We start from the raw sequence: 23,920 nt of genomic DNA, 5'->3' as shown, positions 1-23,920 counted from the left end.
TTTGGTAGCACTCCCACTTCTAAGTCAGACAGTTGTATGTTTCACCACCTGAGGACTTCAACACACAATCTAGGCTGACACTTCCCATCTTCCACCCTCCATAAACTTGAGCTCATCCAAAACTCTGCTGCCTTTCGATAAGGTCCCGCAGAGTGTGCAAAGTTAAAGCACATGGGATTGGGGGTAATGTACTGACTTGGATAGAGAACTGGTTGGCAGACAGGAAGCAAAGAGTTGGAATAAATGGGTCTTTTTCCGAGTGGCATCCAGTGACTAGTGGGGTGCCGCAGGGATTCGTGCTAGGACCCCAGCTATTCACAATATACATTAACGATCTAGACGAGGGAACTAGATGTAATATCTCCAAGTTTGCAGGTGACACAAAGCTGGATGGGCATGTGTGCTGTGAGGAGGATGCAGAGAAACTCCAGTATGATTTGGACAGGTTGGGTAATTGGGCAGATGCATGGCAGATACAATATAATGTGGATAAATGCGAAGTTATCCACTTTGGTGGCAAAAACAGGAAGGCAGATTATTATCTGAACGGCAATAGATTAGGAAAAGGGGAAGTGCAACAAGACCTGGGTGCCCTTGTGCACCAGTCGCTGAAGGTAAGCATGCAGATGCAGCAGGCGGTTAAGGCAGCAAATGGTATGTTGGCCTTCATAGCGAGAGGATTCGAGTACAGGAGCAAGGATGTCTTGCTGCAGTTGTACAGGGCCTTGGTGAGACCACACCTTGAGGATTGTGTGCAGTTTTGGTCACCTTGTCTGAGGAAGGATGCTCTTGCCATGGAGGGAGTGCAGCGAAGATTCACTAGACTGATACCTGGGATGGCAGGAATGACGTATGAAGAGAGATTGGGTCGATTAGGCTTATATTCGCTAGAGTTTAGAAGAATGAGAGGGGATCTCATTGAAACTTATAAAATTCTAACAGGACTAGACAGACTAGATGCAGGAAGGATGTTCCCAATGGCGGGAGAGTCCAGAACCAGGGGTCACAGGCTAAGGATAAGGGGTAAGCCATTTAGGACTGAGATGAGGGGGAATTTCTTCACCAAGAGTGTGGTGAGCCTGTGGAATTCTCTACCACAGAAGGCAGTTGAGGTCAATTCATTAAATATATTCAAGAAGGAGTTAGATATATTTCTTAAGGCTAAAGGGATCAAGGGATATGGGGAGAAAGCAGAGACAGGGTACTGAATTTGGATGATCAGCCATGATCTCATTAAATGGTGGAGCAGGCTCGAGGGGCCGAATGGCCTACTCCTGCTCCTATCTTCTATGTTTCTATGCCTGTATCCTAGCTCGCACCAAGTTCTGTTCACCCATCACCCCTGTGCTCACTGACCTACATTGGCTCCTGGTGCACCAATGGCTCAAATTGAACATTCTCTTTCTTGTGTTCAAATCCCTTCGTGGCCTCGTCCCTCCCTATTTCTGTAACCTCTTCCAGCCCTACAACCCTCCAAGAACTCTGCGTTCCTCCAATTCTGACCTCTTGTGTATCTCTGACTTCCTTCGCCCCACCAATGACTGCCATGCCTTCAGCTGCCTAGGGCCTAAGATTTGGAATTCCCTCCGTAAACCTCTCCAGCTCTACTCCTTTGACACTTAAAACATAAGAACATAAGACATAGGAGCAGGAGTAGGTCATTTGGCCCCTCGAGCCTGCTCCACCATTCAATAAGATCGTGGCTGATCTGATCTTGGCCTCAACTGCACTTCCCTGCCTGATCCCCATAACCTTTGACTCCCTTATCGTTCAAAAATCTGTCTCTCTCCACCTTAAATATATTCAATGACCCAGCCTCCACAGCTCTCTGGGGAATAGAATTCCAAAGATTCACGACCCTCAGAGAAGAAATTCCTCCTCATTTCCGATTTAAAAGGGTTTCCCCTTATTCTGAAATTATGCCCCCTAGTTCTAGATTCCCCCACGAGGGGAAACATCCTCTCTGCATCTACCCTGTCAAGCCCCTTCAGAATCTTATATGTTTCAATAAGATCCCCTCCCATTCTTCTAAACTCCAAACTCCAACCTGCTCAACCTTTCTTCATAAGACAACCCCTTCATCTCCGGAATCAACCTCATGTACCTTCTCTGAACTGCCTCCAATGCAAGTATATCCTTCCTTAAATAAGGAGATCAAAACTGTACGCAGTACTCCAGGTGTGGTCTCACCAATGCCCTGTACAGTTGTAACAGGACTTCCCTACTTTTATACTCCATTCCCTTTGCAATAAAGGCCAACATTCCATTTGCCTTCCTAATTACTTGCTAACTTGTTGTGATTCATGTACAAGGACCCCCAAATCCCTCTGTACCTCAGCATTTTCAAGATTCAAGATCATTTTATTGCCATATGTAACTAGTACAATGGAATGCAAGCATATGATATAAAAGCAAAAAAATAAAAACAAGTATAAATAAAAACAATAAGCAAATAAGCAAAAAGTATAGTCCAAGTTGCAGGATATGATGAATAGTACAAAAAAGTCTCAATTACCACTGGAAATAATAGTAATGTAATATGATAAATATATGGTAATATAAGTATATAATATATATATTTACATAAACATATAACCATAATATATGGGTTGTAATCTCTCCCCATTTAAATAATAATTTTCTTTTTTCTTTTTCCTACCAAAGTGGATAACCTTGTATTTTCCCACATTAAACTCCATCTGCCAGATTTTTGCCCACTCACTTAGCCTATCTATATCCCTTTGGAGATTCTTTGCGTTCTCCACACAATTTGCTTTCCCACCTATCTTTGTATCAGCAGCAAATTTGGCTACATTACACTCAGTCCTTTCATCCAAGTCATTAATGTAGATTGTAAATAGTTGAGGCCCCAGCATTGACCCTGCAGCACCCCACTAGTTACAGTTTGCCAACCTGAAAATGACCCATTTATCCCAACTCTCTGTTTTCTGTTAGTTAGCCAATCCTCTATCCATGCTAATATATTACCCCCAACCCCGTGAGCTCTTACGTTGTGTAGTAACCTTTTATGTGACACCTTATCGAATGCCTTCTGGAAATCCAAATACACGACATCTACTGGTTCCCCTTTATCCACCCTGCTCGTTACATCCTCAAAGAATTCCAGCAAAATTGTCAAACATGATTTCCCTTTCATAAAACCATGCTGACTCTGCTTGACTAGATTATGATTTTCTAAATGTCCTGCTATCACTTCCTTAATGATGGACTCCAGCATTTTCCCAATGAAAGATGTTAGGCTAACTGGTCGATAGTTGTCTGCTTTCTGTCTCCCTCCTTTCTTAAATAGGGGCGTTACATTTGCGGTTTTCCAGTCCGCTGGGACCTCTCCAAAATCCAGGGAATTTTGGTAGATTACAACCAATGCATCCACTAATCTCTGCAGCCACCTCTTTTAAGACTCTAGAATGCAGGCCATCGGGTCCAGGGGACTTGTCCACCTTTAGTCCCATTAGTTTGCCTAGTACTTTCTCTCTAGTGATAATGATTGTTTTAAGTACCCCCCCCCCCCACCCCAATAGCCCCTTGATTATCCATTATTGAGATTCTTTTAGTGTCTTTTACCATGAAGACCGATACAAAATATTTGTTCAAAGTCTCCGCCATTTCCCTGTTTCCCATTATTAATTCCCTAGACTCATCCTCTAGGGGACCAACGTTAACTTTAGCTACTCTCTTCCTTTTTATATACCTGTAGAAGCTCTTACTGTCTGTTTTTATATTTCTTGCTAGCTTACTCTCATGAGCTATCTTCTCTCCCTTTATCATTTTTTTAGTCGTCCTTGGCTGGTTTTTAAAAATTTCCCAATCCTCTGGCCTTTCACAATTCTTCACAACATTGTATGCTTTTGTTTTCAATTTGATACCTTCCTTTACTTCCTTAGTTAGCCACGGATGGTTCATCCTTCTCTTAAGAGTCTTTCTTTCTCACTGGAATACATCTTTATGTGAGTTATGAAATATCTCCTTAAATGTTTGCCACTGCTTTGCTACAGTCTTACCCTTTAATCTATTTTCCCAGTCCACTTTAACCAAGTCTGCCTTCTTACCTTTGTAATTACCTTTGTTTAAGTTCAGGACACTAGTTTGAGACCTAGCTTTCTCACCCTCAAACTGAATTTGAAATTCTACCATGCTATGATCACTCTTCCCAAGAGGATCCTTCACTTTGGGATCATTAATTAATCCAGCCTCGTTACACATTACCAGATCTAAAATAGTCTTCTCCCTGGTTGGTTCCACAATATGTTGTTCCAAGGAACCATCCCGTATACACTCTAAGAACTCTTCCTCAAGTCTACCTTTGCCTCTCTGAAAAGCTTTTGGTCTCCTTTTGGCTCGGTGTCAAATGTTGTTTGATAAAGCCCCTGTGAAGCACCTTGGCACCTTTTACTATGTTAAAGGCACTATATAAATGCAAGTTGTTGTTGTTGTTGAAGTACTGTATTCTTGGAGGTGCTGCCTTTCAGATGAACCATTAAATGGTGGGTCTGCCCGTTTGCCTATTTAGGTATAAAGATCCTCTGGCATTATTTGCAGAGGAACATGTACTGGCCAACATTCCTCCTGTAACCAACACCACCAGAAACAGATTAACTAATCATTCATCACATTTGTTTTTAATGGAACCATACTGTGTGTAAGTTAGCTACCATGTTTGTCAATATAACAAAAGTGACAGATCTTCAAAAGTAATTATTTGGTGAAGTGCTTTGGGATGTCTTAGGATGTAATATAAATGTAAGTTTCATTCATTTAGAGATTTTTCTAGCAGATAATGAAAGACTGTACAGCGATGCATTAATGAAGATAAAAACTTGATGGATCCAGCTGGTCTTTTCCAGCCTGTCAATTTCATATGATCCTATGCAGCTCCCCAATCTCATTTCATCCAGAATGCATCTGACAGCAAATCGCACTTTCTGCGCAAGCAAAATGGTACCTTTAACACCAGTGGAGATGGATGGCCATGAAGGTCTCCTAATGCTCTTTAGCTTTTCATGAGTGCACTAATTGGAGTATAGTGATAATACAGATTTTTACACCATATGGCGGGCTTTCAAGTAATTTACTAAACACACTGAGAAATCCACTGTGTCCAATACTCTATTCAATAGCCAAAACATTCATAATTATGATGAGATTCTAATTGAAGCTACAATCTCTAGTCTCCTATTCTGTGTTGTAGAATATAGGTGCTCGTCATGCCTTCCATGCATGGTGTTTTGAAATGCTTTTTTACTTCTGTTTTAAGATCTTAACTTCTGATTTTCTATTTTATCTATCCCTGCATTCTTACAAATATCTGCAACTGAAAAGATGAAAATTGATACTGTGATCACCAGGATGATGCCAGGAATAAGAAACAATAGCTTTGAAGAGAGACCCGAGATACAGGGGCAATCAGTTGCAGCTAGGTTTGGTGCTAGCACTCTCGCCTCCGACTCAGGTGGTTGTGGGTTCAAGCTTAACTCCAGGGACCCGAGCACATGATCTAGACCAGGGGTGGGCAATTATTTGGGCTGACGGGCCACTTAACAACTTTTGGTGAGCTGTTGTGGGCCACACGCCAATGTTGCTCCAAGGTGCACGATTGCGCACCAATCGCGAGGTCCCGCACAGGCCGCTCACCAGCTGCTGCCGATGGAAGAGAAGAGATACTGCGCATGCGTGGCCGTGCAGCAAATTTAAAGGGACTGCGCCAAAGTTCTATTTAGGCTTCGCAGTGCTCTGGAGGTTCCCACGCAGCCTGCTCCACCGGCTTTTAAAGGGGAAAAAAGGGGCTGCATGGAATTTTGAATGGGCCGTGCTGCCCGTTAAAGGGGCCATGCGGCCCAAAACAAATTAGAGGGAACACTGGACCGCGCACAAAAAATAAAATTAGAGGGAACGTTGCATAAACGTAAATTCAGATAGTCAGATACTATCTTAAATATGCAAAATGTAGTTTAAAATAGTCAAATCTTCCGTTACTAAATGAATGAAATAATTGATCGATCTGTAGCCAGTCCTGCAGCAAGAATGCACTTAACTTAAAGTAAACCGACATTAAAGGGTTAAGCGGCTGTACTGTACAGGCAGTTTTGTAAATTGACCAATCATAAGAAATTTGACTAAGTTTTGTATCCCAGCATGCCTCGAGGAACCAACGGGACTTTTAAATGAACTTTTAAAACAAGCTGTGAGCTGAACGGAATGCAGGAGGAAATTATTCATACAGAGACACAGACACGATTGATTGACTTTATGAATATGCTAACCAAGGAAGTAGTTGGAGTAATCAGGCCACACATGGCATGTATTTGTTTAAATTTAACTGACTGTCTTGTCCATTGAACTCCTGTGGTCAGGCTGTTAACAAGACATACAAATCAACATGACAGGTAACGACCATGGTTCCACCAAGTCTGGGTCGGTTCCCTCATCCTTTGGAGATGTTAATATCAAAATTGTTGTTGAAGTAAAACCCATTCACCAACCTTTCAGAATGCTGATAAGCCCGGAACTTTTCCCCATCAAAACACCTCTGTGTAATAATGGACTATTCACTGACCTAGGATGGAGAAGTGATCAAATCAAGTACTCCAAAGATTTGCAGAAACAGACAAGATTAAGATGGTACAATCAAAGGGAGGGGGTTGCGTCAATGAATTGTCACGGGTATGATCTTTGTATTATAAAAAGGGTGTGTTTAGGGACAAACTTCGGCAACTTGCAAGGGAACTGCGGATGGATTTGATCACCCGTACAGATGGAAACATACTCCACCGAGTGATCACCGGGGTGAGTGGTGTTTGAAATGAAAAAGAGAGTTAAAGGGAATAGTGTATGTGAGTACTGTTTGAAGTTAAAGGGAACAGTGCATTGACGTTTGTATGCTATTCGTAGTACAATAAACAGTTAAAAGAATACGGAGTTGTGAGCCTTGCCCACTTTACCCCACCTGGGCGGGTTCAGGTCGGATTCTGGAATTAGAGTACAAGAGGGAAGGTGCGGGTTCACCTACCTACAGAACGATTATATGTTGTACTGAAAGTCTACGTGGCTGTTTGGCAGAGCGGCTCAAGTCTGCGGGGCCTCCGACATGGGAGGTGTTCTTTTTAGTGTGCTGAGCATTGGAGCCAGAGGCTTCGCAAGGCCTGAACTAAAATCGGGTTACTTGGCGTGCTTGTGCTCCAGGCTCCACTCCTGTATCTAAGACAACAATGAGAACTACCTTGCTATTGTACTTTGGGGACCGGGAGAGGATAAACGCAACAGTGCTCTCTTTCTTGGGTAAAAGAGTCATTGAGATGAGCAGCCATGACTCGACTCTAAAATGGATAGGGTATATTCAAGTACACAGTGCATTCTGGGTACGGACGTCTGCCATTGGGGCCCAGAATCGTGGAACGGATCATTTTAAGATTGGGCCAGGGAGAATCGCTTTTGCAAATTGATAAATTGTATTTAGTATTGCTGTGTGTTCCCTGGCTTCAGCTCTGACCCATGAGAAGTGAAAGTGGATAGACTAATATGCAGCTCGAGCTCTGGCTCGTATTCTATTTATGTCCCGTCCAGCGGGCTGGATAGAGTGACTTGTCGAGCCAGATATTTTGCACACCACTGATCTAGACTGACACTTCAGTGCAGTTTTGAGAGAGTGCTACAGTGTTGGAGGGTGGATAGTTCAGATGAGACATTAAACTGAGGCCCCATCTGCCTGTTCAGGTAGATGTAAATGATCCCCTGGGACTATTCAAAGAAGAGCAGGGGATGTCCAGGCCAACATTTTTATCCCTCAACCAACACCAAAGACAGATTAACTGGTCATGTGGCTCACTCCTGTTTGTGGAGTTTTGCTGCTCACAAATTATCTGCCACATTTCCCTACAGTGAGTGACAAGGGGTCATCAATTTAAAATTATCACGAGAAGAGTAAGGAGTGGGGTTAAGAAACATTTCTTTGCACAAAGTTGTTCAAGCATGGGATTCCTGGTCCCAAGGGGTAGTTGAGGCAAAGACCATTGCAACTTTTAACAAAGTTGATAAACATTTGAAGCAGATGATGATATAGGGTTATGGAGAGAAATCAGAGCAGTGAAATTATTTAAGTAAAGAGCTGGCACAGGCAGAATGGTCTCTTTATGTGCCATTAACTTATGTGCTTCTATCAGAGAAGTTCTTAAACTGCAATACAGTTTTAGGTTTTTTTTGCCAAATTATTTTCTAACTTGAAGGTTTTTGCACCATCCACCTTCCCTGGCTAAGCGATTGGCTGTCAGGCTTGCTTCTAGATATTCACCAATGTTGCGCCATAAGATGTGCAAGGGCGTAGCCTGGAATGACTTCATGTAGTCTCTTCCACAGGACGTGCAAGAGAGCAACTTGGAGTGACTCCTTGAGTGGAGAAATGCTTTTTTCTCTTGGACCCTACTTACTACAGTAGGACCGAGAATAGAAATTCAATGAGCGACAAATCTTGCAAGTTTAAGTAGATTCTTCAAATTTCAGTGGCTGCTGCAATCTGAAGCAGCAGAAAAAAAATTAAGTCTCCTGGCACTAATGACAAAATAATATAGGAAAGAACTTGCAGTTATATATTGTTTCATTATCACTCGGCATCCCCCAGCAGTTCACATACAATAAATGGCTGTTTCAAGTGCCATCACCGTTGTGGTGTCAGTGAGCACAGCAACTATTTCACGCAGAAGATTCCACAAACAGCAATTAATAGACAAATGACTAGCTGTCCTTTTTTGGGGCTGTTGTTCAAGGAAAGAATGTTGACCAAGACACTGAAAAAAGTCTTTGTGCTCCTTTGAATAGTGCCATGGGATCTTCAACGTCAACCTAAATAGCAGGCAGGTCCTTGGTTTAACATCTTATTCAAAGGACGGCACCTCCAATAGTGCAGCACTCCCTCAATACTGCAGGAGTGAAGCTTAAATCCACAACATTCACACTTCAAGTACGCCACCAAATGGGCCACATCGGCTCCAAATTCTGAATCTACATTCCGTATAAAATATACCAGAAGGTTTACAACTTTAATAGTTTGTTTGATCTCCCAAAAATCTGAAGTACTCTGTCACTAAAATATTCAGAATTACTAACACACCAAGTTCCCAAATACATTCCAAAAACATCCTATGCAAACCTTCCAAGATTCTGACTTGGTTGGCTACGTATACACTGCCTTCTGAATCAATCCACCATCTGCAAACAACCCAAGTTGTGAAGAATCTTAAGAATAAGTTACATAATTAAAGACAATTCTCCATTATCCGCCTAAACCTGGGAAGATGCCAATATCTGTGGTAATGTGGTACTTAAAGGCAGCTATAAAGGACATGAAAAAGTCGATGCAAAAGGTAAAATAAACATAAATCAATAAATGGAAGATATATATGCCCTTTAGAATTGGACAGTAATCTGCAGAGCTGCCAGTTGAAGAAAATCCAAGCCAAAACACATAATTTCATTCATGTTTTGATCATCAATGATTGCGAATAACTCCTGGGATGAGGTCAAATTACTTTCAGCTTTCAATGACAATTTAATGATTTGCATATATCATGCCTAAGGCAGCTTATACTGCACAGCTTTGAAGAAGTTATCTGACGAGAAAGTAGGCAAATAGAAAGGATCCCACAAGTCTACTTAAAGATATTTAACAAATGCAGACGTTTAAGACAGCATACCTCATTTATTTGGGCCCCCGGGAGTGAAGCACAGGATTGAGAACCTGGCCAGGCCAGTGAAATTACATCCCGAGTTTGTTTCCTCAGTCGCAGGGAGATGGGACCTTGTTTTAACATCTCATCCACAGGATGGTGCTACAATTGCACAGTTTTTTCAGACACTTCTTTGGAAGTATCAGCATTAAGTCGAGCTCAGGATCCCTCAGTTCACCTCGAGCCCGCAAGAGATGGGAACAATATTGACTGAGTCATACCAGGATATTTTTTCTAAGTACATCATCCAAGTAGCTATTCTTCTTGGATGAAAGTGATTAAAAATAGGAACCCCGGCTCATGTTTTCCCTTCCTAGTCCAGAGAACTGAAGCCAACTTTAGTGCCCCTGGCTGAGACCAGCTAACTAAACCTAGACCAGAGATGAAGGTCTCACACCAAGTCCTCTTCACCCATCGGCCCTGTGGTCACTAACCTACACTGGCTCCCAGTCTGGCAATGCCTCGATTTTAAAATTATCATCCTGGTTTCCAAATCCCTCCACGGCCTTGCACCTCCCCATCTCTGTAGCCTCCTCCAGCCCGACAAGCCTTTGAGATCTCTGTGCTCCTTCAATTCTGGTCTCTCGCGCATCCCCAATTTTAATTGCTCCACCACTGGTGACCATGCCTTCAGCTGCCTAGGCACTAAGCTCACTGCCTCTCTACCTTTCCTCCTTTAAGACTTTCATTAAAACCTACCTCTTTGTCCAAGCTTTTGGTCACCCGTCGTAATACCTCCTTATATGGCTCGGTGTCAAATTTTATTTGATAGCGCTCCTGTAAAGTGCCTTGAGATATTTTACTATGTTAAAAGCACTATATAAATGCAAGTTGCTGTTGTATTCCTTTGAGTATATAAGATTAAGAGGTGATCTAATTGAGGTGTTTAAAATGATTAAAGGATTTGATAGGATAGATAGAGAGAAACTATTTCCTTTGGTGGGGGGAGTCTAGAACAACCTTAAAATTAGAGCTTGGCCATTCAGGGGTAATGGAAATCTGGGACTCTCGCCCCCAAAATCTTTTGAGGCTCGGGCCATTGAAAATTTAAAAACGGAGATTGATAGATTTTTCTCATGCAAGGGTTTTTTTCCCCATTTGTTCATGGGATGTGGGCATAGCTGGCAATGCCAGCATTTATTGCCCATTCCTAATTGCCCTTGAGAAGGTAGTGGTGAGCAATGTTCCCTTTAAGCTGAGCGGCCAAGCAGCACTCTGAAGATCCTGTGCAGCCGGCTCAATGGATTTTAAATGGGAAAAGCCACGCAAGCGTGATATTTTTAATGGGCTGTGCCCATTAATGTTTAAATGTCTTAATCTAAATGTACACTCTCGGGAGCCGCAAGCCTACATTTCGTTGTACCGCACTTGTGCACTATCAATGACAATAAAGTTGATTATGATTATGATGATGATTAAAGGGGCCATGCACCCAAAAATAGTTGAACGGATCACTGGTGGTGAGCTGCCTTCTTGAAACGCTGAAGTCTTTGTGGTGAAGGTACTCCCACAGTGCTGTTAGGGAGGGAGTTCCAGAATTTTGACCCAGTGACGATGAAGGAACAACAATATATTTCCAAGTTAGGATGGTAAGTGAATTGGAGGGGAACTTGGAGGTGATGGTGTTCACATGCACCTGCTGCCCTCGTCCATCTAGGCAGTAGAAGTTGTGGGTTTGGGAGGTGCTGCCGAAGAAGCCTTGGCGAGTTGCTGCAGTGCATCTTGTAGATGGTACGCACTGCAGCCACGGTATACCGTTGGTGGAGGGAGTGAATGTTGAAGGTGGTGGATGGGGTGCCAATCAATCTGACTGCTTTGTCCTGGATGGTGTCAAGCTACTTGAGTGTTGTTGGAGCTACACTCATCCAGGCCAGTGGAGAGTATTACATCACACTCCTGACTTGTGCCTTGTAGATGGTGAAAAGGCTTTGGGGAGTCAGGCGAGTCACTCACCGCAGAATACCCAGCTTCTGACCTGCTTTTGTAGCCACAGTATTTACGTGGCTGGTCCAGTTAAGTTTCTGATCAATAGAGCGGGATTCATCAATGGTAATGCCGTTGACTGTCAAGGAGCGGTGGTTAGGCCCTCTCTTGCTGAAGATGGTCATTGCCTTGCACTTGTGTGACACGAATGTTACTTGCCACTTACCAGCCCAAGCCTGAATGTCATGCAGGTCTTGCTGCATGCAAACACGGACTGCTTCATTATCTCAGGAGTGCAAATGGAACTGAACACTGCAATCATCAGCAAACATCCCCACTTCTGACCTTATGATGGAGAGAAGCAGCTGAAGATGGTTGGTTCCGGGTTTTAGCGCATGCCTAAACCTGGAACCTGCATGGCCCCTACGGGCGCGTGCACACCTCGTACTCACCCGTAGGGGTCGCAAAATACGGCCCGTTGTTTTTATAACAACTTTTATGATTATATATTATTTATGCTCCAAGTTTTTAAAAAAGTAACCTATTTTATTTTCACAATGAAGTTGCTAGCATAACCAGATGCCTTTTCAGTTAATTTGATTTTTTAGTAAATGATAGGTGTAGGAGGAACCTGTTAATTAGCAGCCTATATGCTTTTTAATTGCAGACAACTACAGACAATAATGCAATAATTGCCATTTAAATCAGTTAAACAGGACAAGGTACTGCTATTGTTTTCTTTCATATTCACAACTGAAGCTGCTTCTTTTAAAATATGTCAGAAGAGATTTGGAAATTCACTGTTAATGGACTAAATGTAAATGTTCAAATGTAAATGTTCAAAAAGGAGAGAATGTGCTAATTTTGCTGTCACTTCTGCAGCAGAACTTCAGCAACAGTTGGACCTTTTGAAAGCCTGCATTAATGCCATTTAGCAGATCCTGCTGTTCTATTTTGATATGTAATGACAGTGTGGGGATCATTTATTTCAGAGAGGAGAAAGGTTGGTCTTATGGCTTGCACAGTTTGGCTGCATGTTTGATTTGATTTTTCAATTATTGTAGAATAACCAGTGCCAGATTTTTAATCATAGTGTTGAAGATTTAATTTTGCCTGGGTTGCACAAGCTGGATTTTTTAACCTCTAATCTATCTGGGTTTAGCAATTTTCCTCAACAGTGATGTCTTAAAGTGTTAATAAACTATTGAGTGTAGGATTGTTGTGTACAATCTCAAACACTGCAGTCCTGGATGTTGGTGGCGGGGGTGGGGGGGCGTGGTCCTTGCAGGACGAGATTGTACACTCAAGATCAGGCAAACGGAAACTCTACCTGTGTGGATCTCTTGGTAGCTTGATTTGCAGACTCTTAACCATGGTAGGGAGTTTCAGACACTCAGCTGACAAAAAATAAACTGACTCCGAGAAACATGCTCTTTGGCCAAGAGATAAGATAAAGGTCACATCTTAGTGTGTTTTTCCTCAGTAAATATTAGTTTGCTTTCTCAATGATTTCAAAACAAGCTGAGAACGGAACCTTATTTAAAGTACTTTTTGACACAAAAACTATGTACAAATGTTCCTTTTACCTCAGAGAGAGAGAGAGATGTGAGGGGATAGAGAAGAGAGACAAAGGGAGTAGAAAATAGAGAAAGGGTAAGAGGGAGGCAGAGAGAGACAGTGGTAGAGAGAAGGGACAGGGAAAAGGGGTAGATAGAGACTCAAATCTTTATATTTTTTAAATTTTGAGAATTCAGAAACAACAATTGTTCACAGAATAGATTTATGGGGTTGTTACATCTGCTTACTCATTTAGCTGGAACAGGTAAGAAAATGAGTGCTTTGTACAATCATATCTTTTGTCATTTAAGCTCCCTTGCCTTCTACCCTATCACAGACCTCCCCTTTTGTTCTTTCCTCCCCTCCCCTTTCACTGCTTCTGCACTTGCTTAAAACTGGTTATATCTCTAACTTTTTCCAGCCCTGACGAAAGGTTATCGACCTGATGCTACCTGACAGATGCTACCTGACCTGTTGAGTATTTCCAGCAGTTTCTGTTTTTATTTAAGAAAATAAGTGTTATTTTTTCATGAACCAATCAATATCACTTGTTTCACTGTCTCTGGACATAAGTCTTACTTTCTTTTTTTCCACTCAAGATTGGTGCCTCTCCCAGAATACCACATTCCAGCACCACTCTGCTCATCTTCAAAACAACTTAACCACCATGAGCAAAGTCACGTGAGATGCACTAGTTTTGTTTAAACTAAACTAGAAAATACTAAATATGACAAAACTCTTGCTTTAATTTGTGGTATCCCAAAACAAAAGGTCTGAGAGATTCAATTAAATGGAGGTGTAAACCTCGAAATGCCTTCAGAACTGAAGCATGTCTTCTTAATCAAATATTCATTAAAAATAGATGTATAAAGCAAACTCTGGTATAAAAGCTTGACTGATCTCGGTTCTGTGCAGACAGATTTAAACTGTGTTTTATGCTTTCCAAAATGTCAATGTGCTTGGAAAAAAAACTGCAATTGCTAGACACCTAAAATAAAAACAGAAATTGCTGGGGGGCACACAGCAGGTCACTCAGCATCTGTAAAAGGGAAACACTGGTTAACATCTCTAGTGCACACCCTTCACTTTAGCGTCTTGTTGAAGAACATGTGTGAAGGAGATAATAATGAAAGCATTACAATACACTTCTCTCCCATAGCTCCTCAGCGAGAACTTCCACCAATTTAATTGCATTATTGATACTTCAATTGCAATTGGAAAATACAGCATTTTGATCAGTTGAATGTTACTTTCAAATGTGACTGAGAGGTTTTGAACAAGACAATCCAGCACATCATGAGATGTCAACTGAACACCACATTGGCACTTCAGTGACAATTGAGTACGCTACTTTTTTTTTTTATAGAGAACTTTAAGACTCAGAAAACAAACAAATGGTTCAAAGAGGGGAAACTGTGATCGTGAACTTTGTACTGGGAAATAAAGTTATTGCAGTCCACAAATAAGCCTGTTCTTTCATACACCGTGGGCAGAAGGATACAGTATAGTTGTTCATTATTAATTAAATAGCATATTCTAAGTTTGTCTTTGTACTAAGGTAACACATCAAGCACTTGAAGCAAAGGTACATTATTTACTTTATAGATTGATCTAATCTAATGTAGCCAGGAGCCACTAAATTTCTGTTATGGTCTGCTACAATGAATAAATGGAAAATTAAGGAAAAAAATTCCAAATAAAAAATGCTATAAATAAACATGATTTATCTTAAACCATCTATGGCTAAATGATCACTTTATATTTTAAAGAGGCATATTCTTGATGGAAAAATTGTTTGACAAACCCTTTTACCTTTGGGGAATGAGCGGTGTGTCATTTTTGCCATTATACAGATGTGACACTGACCCATTTTAACACGGACTAGAAATCATAGAATTTTACAGCACAGAAAAAGCCATTTGGCCAACTGAGCCTGTGCTGGCTCTCAGAAAGAGCCATCCACTTAGTCCCATTCCCCTGATCTTTCTAGATACCCTTTATATTTTTCTTTGCCCCGTAGTAAGATTAAGTAACTCAGCACAGACTGGGGAATGTCCCAATCATGCAAGCTCATGGGAGAGACAAGAGAGAGAAAAAAAACTTAGACTAGTTTGGGAAAAGACAATGGAAAGTTCCTCTCCAACCCGTGAAGGAAACTAAGCAAGCTCCTAGGGACTGTGATAAAGGATAAACAGTACTCACCCACTTACTCTCTTATGACTGGAGATGTCCTCTGCTCTCAAGAACTTGTCCAGTTCTCTTTTTCGAAGGACAGTAATGAACCCATAGTTACCATATGTTTTGGTAATCAATTCTAGAGGTCAATGACTCACTGAAAAGAAATACTTCCTGGCATCTAACCAAACTCTATGCTTCCATGCTTTATACTGATGCTTCCTAATTCTCAAATAATCAATCCACGCAAACAGAATTTATTCCCTTCATCATTTTAAAAACCACAATCTCACCTTGAAGTTTATGCTTCTCCAATGAAAAAGGTGAAATTTCGGGGGGCGGGGGTGGAGCATAGGATGGGTTGGCTTGGCATAAATATTAAAATTAAAAGACACAATCAAATTACCAGTATTTTATATATTATCCAATACTCAACACAAGCCAACTATGCAAATCTAAATTAGGGATAGAAAAACAGATTATTTAGAATACATTTTAAAATCATGGCAAATCAAACATGCAGACCAACTTTAAAAATAAAAGTGTGTAAAATGCTTTATTGTTATTTTGCAGCCTATAGAATAGGCCTGTTGAAGGTATCACTAAGTGTGTGATTGTGGATATTACCTGAAGCATTCATGTTTACTTCAAATAGACAGAAAGTTAGGATGTGCAAAGCTAAATGTCATGTAGTTTAGAACATTTTTATTTTCTTCCAACAATCAGCCTTGCATATCTTCAAAGGGATAATGTGTCTTTAATGTAATCGACATCAAAGTGTTGATGTGCAAAACATTTATACAAAGGGAGCACAGGGCAGGTAATGACATTTACTTACATGACATAATTACTTCCTAAAATCATTACTTCTTATTTAATTTACCTGTCAGCGAAGTCTTTGAGGTGTCAACTGCAGGACCGTTGAAAAATAATTTATCTTGCTGGCTAAGCTCAAAATCATTAAACAAAACCTAAACATGTTTGTACAGATTCTTAAATGTTACCATGTGACAGAATCTTAAATGTAAAATCCTACTGTCAGCGACAGACAATTTTAAATATGTAAAATATTTCAGGTGGCACAGTACATCATTGCTCCAATATAGTGTGCAAGGAGTGGTAGGATGTGGGTTCATATAGCCATAATAATTCCCCACACATTACATTTCCAGCCTTGGTTGTGTTGCCAGCAGAGGCAACAAGCTGACAGTGGGTGCTCCTAAAGAGGAGGAAGGGGAGATTAATATCCTAATTTTAAAAAGTCTCCTCAGACTCAAGAGCAGCTCTGGCTAGAGCCTAATAGCAGGTGCCTTAATAATACATGGCATGGGGGAAATAAAAATGTTTACTGGTTGATCAGTTGCTCTATTGTTCCCGTGTATGATGACTGAAAATGATAGATGTGCAGAGATATTAATTTAATGCTACTGTTAAATATTTCTTGACTACATAAAAAAAAGATGCTGTGGAAACAACAGGAGCTAGCATTTCTGCAGCAGGAATGTAAAACAAGATTTTTTTGCACAAAAAGTTTCTTTCATGAAGACTTTGTGCTAAGATTTTGATTTTGACTAGGTTTTGATTTCTCCAATGCGTCAGAAACCTACAGCAGATTTTATGCTAGGCAGCTTCAAGTTTCACTTGCACAAAATTAAAGCTGTTTTTGGTTTAAGGGTCTTTAAAGGATTAGTGAATCTTTGTAGTTCATTTATTAAGTGAATCATGTATTCCATTTATTAAGTGAATCAATATAGTTTCTGACCTTTGACACCCAGGATGTAAAATTGAGTGCACCTCTATGGAAATTTGTCGCTTATTCAGTGCTCTTATATTGCACATATAGGCATTTCCCTAGCATTTTTTCAACAGTTACCTTTCCTGATGATGGAATTATTTCCTTAGTTTTCTATAAAATAACTTCTCCATTCTTTGGAAACAGCTGGAACCTCAGAGCTTCTGGCAACAATGAGAACCAACAAAAAATCTTAAATGCTACATAAAAGACATTTGGTTCCATTTGACCGCTCAATTATATATATTTTGCATATTTGTTCTTCAGCATGTGGCAACACTGGCAAGGCAGCATTTACTGCCCATCCTTTGCTGCCCTGTAGTGAGAGACTGGAATTGTGCAGCACAGACCACACCCTGAACGACATTAGTGAACCAGTTGGGTTGTGACAACAATTCAGCAGCTATCACTGTCACTTTTTCTGGTGATAACTCACCAATTACCAGATTTATTGAATCCAATTTCACAACTCATCTTGGTTGCTGGTGCAACACTGTACCTCTTAAACATATAGGGGTCGATTTTCCTGGAGCCGTCAGGCGGGGTTTCAGGCGTGGTGGGGGGGGGGGGGGGGGGAAATAAAAAAATTAAATAAAATAAAAAAATAAAAAAATAAATCGCATACTTAGGGGGTCGCAACCACCCCGCCTGATTCCCCGCCCCGTCCGACTTTCACCCTGGCGTTTCAATCCGACCCTAATCAGTCCCGCCCGCAACAGGCGGGACTGGTCTTTAGGCACCCTAATCACCAATAATTGGCATCTATAATGCCATTTTAAGGGCCCTTGCTACTTTCAGCCTTTTCCCACGCTAAACACGCCTGGTGGGAACACCACTGATGAAACCTGGCGTGAACAATATCGGCTTGCTTACTTTCAGCTGCAGGTCAATCAGGAAAGAAGAGATTTAATCAGGCAGCATTTGTAGGTTGCAGGACCTTGTTGTTTCAGGCTTGGGGCAACTTGTTCAAGGCTTAGGCACAGCTGTGGAAGGTTGGAGCCTCACACACTTCTCCAGTGTGAGCTCCTGGGAAGCACCGCTTGGCACCCTCACTCAGCGCTTCCTCAACGGAGGTATCTACCAGAAGTATGGGAGGCCTTTTTTCCCTTCCCTTCATGCCATTAGAGGATCTCCAGCAGCAGAGGCGTCAGCAGCAGAACCAGGAACAGCAACATCAGCAGCAGGAGCGCCAGGCTACTGCTCAGTCACCTGAAGCTGCACAGGCCAGAAAGGGCCAGTGCTTGGATGTGGCTTGAGAGCACCTTGCTGCGCATCAGGGGGCCATGGGGACCCGTATCTGCACTGGCAGTCCTACTCAGAAGGACTTCCATGAAGGTCTGGTTTCTCTGTTCAATAGATGCCCATAGCTCCTCAAGAGATGTCATTCTATTATGAACACTCACCATGTTTTCCATACCCTGGTGACTTATCTCCTCCATGGAGGGTGCCAACCTTTCCATGGCGATGCATTCATGCGCCAATGACTACGCAAAGGCTCAGCTCATCATCGCTATGGACTCCTCCATTCGCTCCACACTCGCAGCGACCCTAGAGACAAAACCTGCCAGAGACTCCTGCATCTGTGCATGGAGTTCCATCACCTCTGATCTTACGGATGGACCCAGAGGCAGAGGCAGACTCTCCACTGCTGTCCCTGTCTCCACAATCTGCTGATGCTCACTTGTGAGCTGTGAAACACCAGGTGACAACACTACTCTATGTCCCGAAGGTCCTCCCGAGGTGTGAGTGTCTGCGCTGGTGCTGGGTGCGCTTACTTCTGCTGACGCTGCGCCCTCAGAGGTTGGAGCTTCCTCTGAGAAGTCTGGCTGCACAGCCTCTTCCTCCTCCACAGTGGGGACGGGGGCTCTGGATGGTACTCTGGGGGAGTAAAGGAAGGAGTTAGAGATGTAATGCCAAGGTTCTTCTGGTGACTCCCAGCGAGTTGGCATCTGCTGACACCTGCATCCATGCAGCCTTGGTCTCAGTGGGAGGCCTCCTTCCTCCCTGACCTAGGGAAGAGGACCTCCCTGTGGGCCTTAGCTAACCCCATCCAATAATGCCTGCAATGAAGCCTCGGCGAATTTGGAGGCAGCTCGGGGTCTGGCACTGGCCACAGCTGCTGCAGGCTCCTCTGCCATCCTGTATGGTTCGTTTGGAAGCCTTCAGAGGATGCAGTGCTTGCTGTGGACCTTGAAAGCACCACAAATGATGACATCATACTGTGGGGCTTTCTGACTGGAAATAGTCAATTAGCAAGGGTTCCCACACGCTGGAAATGAATTGGCCAATTGAGGGAAACTTGCATCGATGTGGCAGACCCATTTAGATTCGTGTGGGAACCCTGACATTCGGGGAACCCGACAATTCCCCGCACCTGCGGGAAAATCGGCCCCATAGTCTCTGAATTTGCGGTCGGAGGCTTCCCACGGGGAGATGCCTCCGCTCTGCATAGAAGATCTGCGCCTACCTGGGGCCTCGGGATCCACGGCGACTTGCGCTCCTGGGTCTCTCTGGGTACACGCAGGTAGAAGTTCACTTATCCCAGGGGGACGTGCGGTTCGCAAGTGCCCCGGGATCACGTGGGCTGGTCCAACGTATGAAAGAAGGGGATTCCCATTCATGCTTATGGAATCCCCATAAGCATGAATGGGAATATCCCAAAAAATACATGTACACATCAAATAAATTTTAAAAATTACATATTTAAAATAAATTAAAATGCCATTTAATTAAATATTTAAAACAAAAATTTAATTTTTTGAAAAATAAATGTAAATATTTTAAAGGGGCTAAAAATAACCGTACCTTATTGTACAGGTTTTTTAATGTTTAAATGATTGGAAAAAAAATATTTTTATGTTCATTTAAACACTTACGCTGGTAAAAGCTGGCCATACACCTGCTTTTACCAGGTGTAAGAATTTCACAGGCATTTGCTGGGCAGAGGTTTGGCAAATAGCCCAACTCTCTGCCTGCGGATGCCCTTTTCCCAGGGATGCATTGGATCTGTCAAGAAGATTCTTGACAGATCGCACGTTTCGGGTTTTCACGCATGCACTTTGCGCGCAGAAACCCGGAACTTGCGTGGCCCTTACGGGCGTGTACGCACCTCGTACGCACTCGTAGGGGCCGCAAAATATGGGCCATAGTATTTAGGGTGCTTTTACACTACAGTTGTAGTATCGGTGCAAAGCAGTTTCACTTCACATTGATGAGCAATTATAGTGTATATGCAGCCTGAATCTGATGTCAGGGCCTGACATGACATGGGAACAAAGCAGAGCTCCTGAAGCAGGGGTTGTCTCTCTACTTTGCTTCAAAGTCAGTTCGCTCCTTCAAAACCAATATGCACTCCACAACTTTAGCAACAGTGCAAAGCTGAAGCTGCTTTGTACCAACATCAAACTTAGTGAATGCAACATCAAAGTAGAATACTTCAAAAAAGATCTGTACAATATTTTTATCCATTGTTAAACATTATACATGGTGGAAAAAATTGCAGTTGAAGCAATACAAGAAGCTTGAACATTTTTCACTTTGTTATATTCCCAATGGCAAAGTATTTCTACTTGTAATGTGAAAACAAACTGGCCATTTAAATTAGTGCTTTTAGGTATCATCCCACTGTATTTCCCTCAATGGGTCCAAATCACAGTTATGATGCGGTTCCTCCTGAGGCTTTTAAGTAGGACTTCTGTACATGTTCTGTTCATTGCCATTTTATGTTTTAAAAAGGCAACTCACAGATTTTCAATTTAATCCTGTTTAGGTGTTAATATAGTTCAGGTTTTTTTTTAAGTTGTTTTGGGAAATTTCTTCTTCTGCAATCATATTATTTTCAAATAACAACTGGTTTAGCACTAAATTGTATTCACCCATCAGGAACAAAATGTAAGTTTTCTCACACAGTTACTGCTTTTAGTTTACTGAAGTTTGGTAGATGATATGGAGGAGGGCAAGTCCTTCCATATTCACCATTCCAAACAAACCAGTATCCAACACGGCACAGCTCTAACCTGTGAGGTCATATAGAAGTCTACACGAACCCACAGTAGTAAAGTAAGTGGCTGCCATCAAAATGTTTATTTTTAGACTGAATACACTCTTCCTTGGAGGCTCACTCATCACAAACCATCCCCCTCCACAGCCCAAACCACTCCCAGGGATAAAAGCTGGCCAAACAGAATAAGCCAGCAACAGCAAACCACCCATTGCCCAACAAACCAATTAGGAAAGTGACCCCACCTAGTAGTTAAGCAGGACTTGTACCATTCCTCCCCTTAGCCCATCTGAACCCTGGGAGCCAAGGACAAATTGCATCAATTTGCATTTCGCATACTGTATGCGATGTCATAACAAGAAACCTAATGTATCAATGTTCTCACTCACAAATCAAAATGTGCAATGGATTTACAAAATATTTATATGAAAGTACATTTCTGAACAATCAAATGAAAACTACTAGCTGTCAGACTGGGACTAATCAATCTCTGAGTTCAGCTGATGAACAAACTATTTGACTAGATTATTGCCTTGCATCATATTGTCATCTATGTAGAGTTATGTGACACGATACACAAAAGGTATACTTCAAAGACACAGACACAGGAGAACATCAGGCAAAGGGTGCAGTTACAGATCAGAAAACACTGCAGAAATTACAGATTGGATCAGCTTAGTTAAACAGAGTGGGAGCTTCTACCATGCAAGTGTGTTTGTTCAAATCAACATTATGCTACTTATTTCATTTCATCTTAACCTTCTGAAGGAAGGATGATACAAATCACTACGTCATGAAAAAAAATTCCACATGCTCTGCATCATTGCCAGTATAAACATTTATATTGGCAATGTTCTGGATGCGATACATTTCTTTACTGCAACAAAATCTCCTTCATATCAAGACATTTAGTTCATATTATTAAAATGTCATTTTATCTGAAAAGAAATCTGTTATAGATCCCATAGAGTGACTGGATTAAGTTACTAGAGGGAACATCTGGAATATAAATAGCAAAGAAAAAGTTTTTGGAAGATAGGTCATCCCCTTCATCCACAATGAAACTTATGGAACACATTTTCCCACACTGTTCTTTCATTCACACACCCCCCCCTTTACATCTGCAATACATTTTCTTATTGTAGACACTATTCATGAAGGAATCTGGATTTTTTTGGATCTCCAATTGTTACAAAAACACATACTGAAAATCTCGATCTAAATTTTAAAAAGGGTAAGTTGACTTCAATGACTTGGCAGGTATCAACAGGCAGGGGTTACTTAAGGGGCTTGCCTGTTCTAATATATCAGTCTTTGAAGACTTCCTGTTTCACAGTACTGTGATACATACACATACATGTGGTAGCCTGATTCAGCATTTGTAAGGTCATACTGGAATTTATGAAGTCACAATGCTGTGTGTGTTACCTGCCAAATAATAAGTGTTGATACAACAAATTTATCCCATCTTACAGCAAGATAACAGTACTGTTAAAAACCCTTCTGGCTGGACAATAAGTCGAGTAACCTTTTGCTGTACACTGATATATTGTTGCTGTGCATAGAAGCTGCACTATTTATAGCTTGCTGATTAATGGGGGGAAAAGTATGTAGAACACCCTCACGATTGCACTATTTTTTGGTATGGCTCCCGAAGGAAGCTTTAAACAGAGTGGTTACTGTGTGAAGAATACAGAATTGAGTTTGTGGACCCTTACAATGCTTTGCTGTGCTAAAATGTTCACAGTTCCTGTTCATTGGAGCAGTGTTTAAATCAGGAGTTGCAAAAAGAAGTCTTGACAAAATGAAACACAAATGTTCCATCGTCATTTTGATTCTCAATCATTTACCTCGTCAGTATTGGTGGTTGAATATACTGATGTGAAAAGCAGCTCTTGGTATTAACCAGAGCAGAAGCCTGTTACAGGCAATACATCAGGTCAGTCAAGATGTAAGCATTTAAGAATGTTGGCTAACCATTTCTGTAAAGGAATCCGGAACAGTGAAAATTTCTGCACAGTTGGGACTTGGGTATAAATAGCCATATATTCCAGAACAGTGCTCCCATTCCCAAAACAATTTTTTTTTGTTGGTAACTTGCATTTTGCATTTGTATCTGTCTCAATTGTCTGCTTTATATAACTTACTCGAAATGGTAATCAACCTTGATTGTGGTTCGTTAAAGACCTGCCGGATCTGTGGTTTATCTGGATATATTTAGTAAAAATGAGATGAAAAATCATATGAATAAAGAGCTCACCAGTTGGGCTGGGACTTGTTCCATTTTGGCAGCGGGCGTTCCAGGACGTGGGTAAAACTGATTAATGAACAGGCTCGGAAATTTGTACTCCTGAACTAGTTTCAGAGTTTCTTGGAAGTCTGCTTCTGTCTCTCCAGGAAAGCCACAGATAATGTCTGTGGCAATTGTAATCCCTGGCACCCTGAGTGAAAAGATAAAAATTCAGATTAAAAATGCATGTCTTTTAAACTCCTGAAGTGTTCACTGAAACACTTGTGCTGTGCTAAAAGCACAGGATCCTTATTTAGTTAGCAGAGCAAAGGTCAAAATGGTTAATCAAGCTGATATATTTATATGCTCCAGTCTAGTTAAGGTAATTAAACATCATTAAATCATTTGGACTAATGTAGGAAATAGCAAAAATTATAATTACCTATCTTGTAAGGTTGCCTTTATTCTTTGAGTGGAAGTGTACTCCACATACCAATGGAAGTAAA

General features: G+C 41.5%; 1 protein-coding gene across 1 annotated transcript in view; it reads right to left on the bottom strand.

Annotated features, from left to right (window-relative positions):
• LOC147117712 (threonylcarbamoyladenosine tRNA methylthiotransferase-like) overlaps positions 1 to 23,665 on the bottom strand; it is a 250,883-nt gene extending 227,218 nt beyond the window's left edge. The window contains exon 1 of the mRNA XM_085988928.1: positions 23,445 to 23,665. Within this exon, the coding sequence (XP_085845054.1) occupies positions 23,445 to 23,468 (24 nt within the window). The 5' untranslated portion in view covers positions 23,469 to 23,665. The remainder of the gene's footprint in view (positions 1 to 23,444) is intronic.
• Between the last annotated feature and the right edge of the window lie 255 nt (positions 23,666 to 23,920).

This window comes from Somniosus microcephalus, chromosome 5, assembly GCF_052327205.1.
Source record: "Somniosus microcephalus isolate GS21.2 chromosome 5, FLI_Smic_1.0, whole genome shotgun sequence".
Classification (NCBI taxonomy): domain Eukaryota; kingdom Metazoa; phylum Chordata; class Chondrichthyes; order Squaliformes; family Somniosidae; genus Somniosus; species Somniosus microcephalus.
Note: the sequence above shows the minus strand (reverse complement) of the source record. Positions and strands in the feature narration are given on the sequence as shown.